Raw genomic sequence first — 5,162 nt, 5'->3', positions numbered from 1 at the left:
TTGGGGGAGGAGAAGGGACAATCTAAAAGTTCCTTGCTCTTCCAAACAAACTTCCTGTATCCTTTTTACAGAACAACTTCTGAAGAATTCATTGAGTGTTTCTTGCTTTTGGGGAAGGTCCAATTAGAAGAATGAATAAAGTAACAACGAGTTGCAAAAACAGAAGATTTTTTTCAGAATGCAATTAAAATATTATGTTCAATTCTCACTGTCTTTTTATGAGCAACACTGCTAGAGTCTGACTGCCCCTGTTTTTGCTTTCAGTTCTGGATTATTCCCAGCATCCTCGGCAGTTCCATCCTGTGTGGCCTTTCGGACGACCAATGGGAGATGATCTCAGCGTGGATCTATGGGTTTGGGCTGTGTGGCCTTTTTATAGTCTCCACTGTTTTTCACACCATCTCCTGGAAGAAAAGCCATTTCCGGTAAATGCTTCCTTGTCACAATTTGAAAACTTCTTTAATGATATTTGTGCTTCAGGCTATCAGGTACAGAACATAGAACAAAAAGATTTTACTTTAGGGGTGCTGACGAGGCTGGGTACTGCTGGATAATACTGTGTACACTGTTTAACAGACCAATATCCCTATGTGGAATTAGGCAGCATAAGAGATTTTCCAGGAACACATTTTCAGCTCTGATCTCCAGCATCTGCAGTCCTCACTTTCTCCTCCAGCGTAAGAGATTCCCAAGGGTTGTATTATAAATCTATAAATTATCACAACACTAGTTTCTACCATTTCCTTCTAGACCCTTTCACTGCCCAGAAGCTAAATTGCCACTAGAGAAGAACCCAGCTGTTGTTTCACCTTTGACAATCCGAAAAGTCAATCACTCACAACCGAAAGCTTTTCCAACCACTGAATCTCTTGTAGCAATGTTCACCTATTAATGACCACCAGTAAATCGCCCGCGTTTCCAATTGAATACCTTATGTGCAAAGCCCATTAAGTGCACTGCAGACCATCAAAGGTGAGGGAAATATGGGAGAGGCTAAGTCAAAATGGAATTGGAGGGGGAGATAAAGCACTGCATCCTCAGAAGTGCCCACTTCTCTCTAAAGGCTTCGAGAGTATTAGCGTATCTGGTCTGTCCCCTCTCCCAGGACACCTAGGCATGAACATAGCTGTGGAAGAGGGGCAGACAGCCAACAGCTAAGACACCCCCTGCACAGCCTGCTGCCTGGATCTGTTAATGGCTAAGTCGGCCTAGAAACCAGTTTGTAAATCTGGAGGCCAATAAACAGCAACTGCTGTCAATCATCTCTGGAGCTGTTTTGCTTGATCTTTAAATGCCCATGCACTGATGTACAACACTGTTCTTACACTCCCAAGAGCTGGGCAAACCAGTCAAAACTGAAAAGTTGAAAGTCTCATCTTTGTATAACTAAGAGTAAGCTACACAGGTACACCATGCTTCCACTTCTAGGTTAGATTCATTGCGGACAAAGTTTTTCCCAAAACTCACCACTGACCGACTTGATCGACATTACATCTCAATGGGACAGGGTAAAGGGATGAGGGTTGTTTGTTGCTTGGAGATTATGATGTGACAATGGAAAATGCAGGCCCCGCCCACATTCCTTGAATTGCTAATGTCACTGGCGCTATAGTGTCAATGAGTGGAACCCAGTCATTGAACTTAATGGTTTTTTTAGCCAACATCCCTCAATCAAAGCATAAACTATCAACTCGCAAGGAAATAGGTTCAAACAATTACTGCATTTAATTTAGCTGACGAAACAGCCATTTTATTGATTTTTATGTAAAAAGGACCCCTGATAAACTATATTAACATAGGGCAGAAACATAGACTATAGTTTATTTGGTAACAAATGTCTAAGTTATATGGATAAAACAAAAGTATTGAGAATGCTGGAAATCTGAAATAAGAACAGAAAATGCTGGAGAAACTCAGCAGGTCTGGCAGTGTCTGTGCAGAGAGAAACAGATCGAGCGTTGAGTCAAACATGATTTTTCTTCAGAACAGGACAGGAGATTCAGAATTCAGAACAGAAAATTGTATTGTTTGGTGGGATTGAGGTGAGGCTTGGGAGTTAAAGTAGCCAGATTTCTGGGGCAGTACGTACATTTCAAGAAAATAGCTGTCATCCCGACTGACTAAATCCAATTGAATAAAATCATAGACAATGACTTTGAATCAGTGGACTGCATTTTACTTGGTCCCTGTGCAGAAAATCCAGGAGTATGCTCACCTCCAGTTCACAGGCTCACACTGCAGTTGTTTAATTGGTCAGGTTAGAGGCAGGTCCTCTGTTTCTCTACGAGGTTAGGTCCCACCTCAGACAGCTAACCTGAGGCGAGCAGCAGCACTGGGAGTGATGGCCACTACTGGTACTGCAGTGAGGCTGAAGAGAAAATGTGCTGGACTGGAGATAAATCTGGATGTGTCATCAGGAGAAACTGGCAGGGCCCTGATGAGGTGGGCTGCAGAGCTGAGGATGGGGGAAGGGGCCTCTAGTGGGCTCAGAGGTTAAAATGGCAGCAGCATGAGTGAGTAATACTTAACCTCCTTGTAGATATGCCACCTGGCAGTGTTCCCACCCCCAACAGGATTGTAGGTAGTTTTGGGCATAGTGCATTGCACTTTACAATGCATCCTACCTGTCAACGCAGCACTGAGAGTCTGTAAAATCCTGGTGTGTCTGTGTGTGTGTGCGAGTGTGTGTGTGTGCGCACGTATGTGTGTGTGTGTGCGCACGTATGTGTGTGTGTGTGTGGTTTGTATTTATGCCCTGTAGTCTGCTTGTCTCTATGCCAGTTGAAGCCACTCAAAGGCCACCTCTCACCAATACTGGTATTATTATAGAATCCCTCCAGTGTGGAAACAGGCCATTCGGCCCTACAAGTCTACACCGACCCTCCGAAGATTCACCGATCCAGACCCATTCCCCTACTACTCTACATTCACCCTTGACTAATGCAGCTAACCTGCACACCCCTGAATGCTATGGGCAATTTAGCATGGCTAATTCACCTAATCTGCACATCTTTGAATTTGGGAGGAAACCAGAGCACCTGGAGGAAACCCACACAGACACGAGGAGAATGTGCAATCTTCGCACAGACTGGAATCAAATCCGGGTCCCTGGTGCTGTGAGGCAGCAGTGCTAACCATTGCTACACCACGCTGCCCTGGTAGACTGGCAGTGGGCTGAAAGGTCTAGTTGGACACCCCGAGCCAGGGTGAAGCTCAATGGTAATCACTACTCCCACTCACTCCTGCACCATCCCTCCCTGGCTTTCCCCCCTCCCCCCCCCCCCTCATAGCCTTCCAAATACAGCCTCCCAGGTGCATTAGTCAGAGTGAAACGGGTCTGGGTGGGTTACTCGTCGGAGAGTCGGTGTAGACTGGTTGGGCCGAAGGGCCTGTTTCCACACTGTAGGGAATCTAATCTAAAAAAAAATCACCCTCACTGGTCACAATGAAGCTGGTCCAATGTAGCTCAGGATCTGACCTTCATCAGAGCTCCTGGTGGTGGACTGGCTGCAACATCTACTCTTCCCAATGACAGGAAAGCTGCCAGAGGAGTTGGGAGTGGGATGGTGGTGGTAGTGGTTGGGGGAGGGGTTCTGCTGTCCGGTTCGAATGTCTTCCCACATGGGACAGAACTCGCAGCATCCATAAGTGAATGTCTGTAGCGTAGTCATCCCAAGCGCAGACGGAACTCTGCTGAAATGTGGGGCCAAAGCCACCACCTCTGTGGGAAAGCTGTCAACTTATGCATCTCAGTTCAGAATGCCTAACCTAGTTACCAGGCTCAACAACAAAAGAGCCTGTCCCATATTTATTTTTGTCTGCGGATGTGGATCTGATTACAAATCACTTTTATCTGAAACATTCCAACTAGAGCCAACAATACAGCTCGAGTGATGCTGTTCAACTTGCTGTCCGTGTGTGTTAGAATACAATGTAAACCTGTGCTGTTGGACTGTACCCAGTGTAATTCTATCCAACTGTTTCCTTCTTTATCTAGAACAATAGAGCATTGCTTCCACATGTTTGACAGGGTGGTGATCTACTTCTTCATTGCTGCGTCTTATGCCCCCTGGTGAGTCAAACAAAGAACTGCTGAGACATGAATTTGTAACAACACTGACCGCTCAGGCTTGGAAAACAGAAATCTCAAATGTATTTCATTCATGCCACTAACATTAAGATATGTCAAAGGCCTTCGCATCAAGTGAATTCTTTTCTAGGATGTTGTTAAAGAGGTGAACACAGCAGTTAACTAGCTCCCCGCCAGCAAAACAAAAATTTAAAAAGATAATGGTCAATCTGCTTTTAGTGAGATTGGCCAACTGAGTCAGTGCGGCAGGGGAAACCCTTATCTTTCATCATGAGGTCTTTTTCAGACAGTGCACCATTTACGTGCTGCATTAGAAGGTCAGCAACCTTTAAAAATTCATTCATAGGTTCTGGGCATCACTGACTAGACCAGCATTTAATGCCCTTTGAGAAGGTGGTGGTGAGCTGCCTTCCTGAACCGCTGCAGTCTGCATGCTGTAGGTAGACCTCACAATGCTGCTCGGGAGGGAATTCCAGAATTGTGACCCAGCGACAATGAAGCTACAGTTTCAAGTCAGGATGGTGTGTATCTTGTAGGGGAGTTTGTAGGTCTGCTGTTCCCATGTTTCTACTGCCCTTGTCCCTCTAGATGATAGTAGTCAGGGGTTTTTAAGGTGCTGTCTAAGTGGCCTTGGTGAATTTCTACAGTGCACTCTGCAGAACACACTGATGCTCTAGGGCATTGGTGGTGGAGGGAGTTGATGTTTAAAGGTGGTGGATGGAATTGGGTGCTAATCAAGTGGGCTGCTTTGGCCTGGATGGTGTCAAGCTTCTTGAGTGTTGTTGGAGCGGCCCCCATCCAGGCAAGTGGGAGGTATTCCATCACCCACCTGACTTGTGCCTTGTCGATGGTGGACGGACACTGGGGAGACTGAAAGTGAATTACTCATTGCAAACTTCTGAGCATTTGACCCACTGTTGTAGCCAGAGGATTTATACAGCTAGTTTCTTTCAATTTGTGCTGAAAATGTGTTGCTGGAAAAGTGCAGCAGGTCAGGGCAGCATCCAGGGAACAGGAGAATCGACGTTTCGGGCATAAGCCCTTCTTCAGGAATCGTCGCTTATGCCCGAAA

At 45.8% G+C, this 5,162-nt stretch overlaps 1 protein-coding gene across 3 annotated transcripts in view; it reads left to right on the top strand.

Annotated features, from left to right (window-relative positions):
- mmd2a (monocyte to macrophage differentiation-associated 2a) overlaps positions 1–5,162 on the top strand; it is a 118,830-nt gene that overhangs the window by 76,469 nt on the left and 37,199 nt on the right. For all 3 annotated transcript variants that reach the window (XM_043711915.1, XM_043711914.1, XM_043711916.1), the window contains exons 4-5: positions 265–425; positions 3,998–4,072. In XM_043711915.1, the coding sequence (XP_043567850.1) occupies positions 265–425; positions 3,998–4,072 (236 nt within the window). The remainder of the gene's footprint in view (positions 1–264; positions 426–3,997; positions 4,073–5,162) is intronic.

This window comes from Chiloscyllium plagiosum, chromosome 21, assembly GCF_004010195.1.
Source record: "Chiloscyllium plagiosum isolate BGI_BamShark_2017 chromosome 21, ASM401019v2, whole genome shotgun sequence".
In the NCBI taxonomy this organism is placed as follows: domain Eukaryota; kingdom Metazoa; phylum Chordata; class Chondrichthyes; order Orectolobiformes; family Hemiscylliidae; genus Chiloscyllium; species Chiloscyllium plagiosum.
Note: the sequence above shows the minus strand (reverse complement) of the source record. Positions and strands in the feature narration are given on the sequence as shown.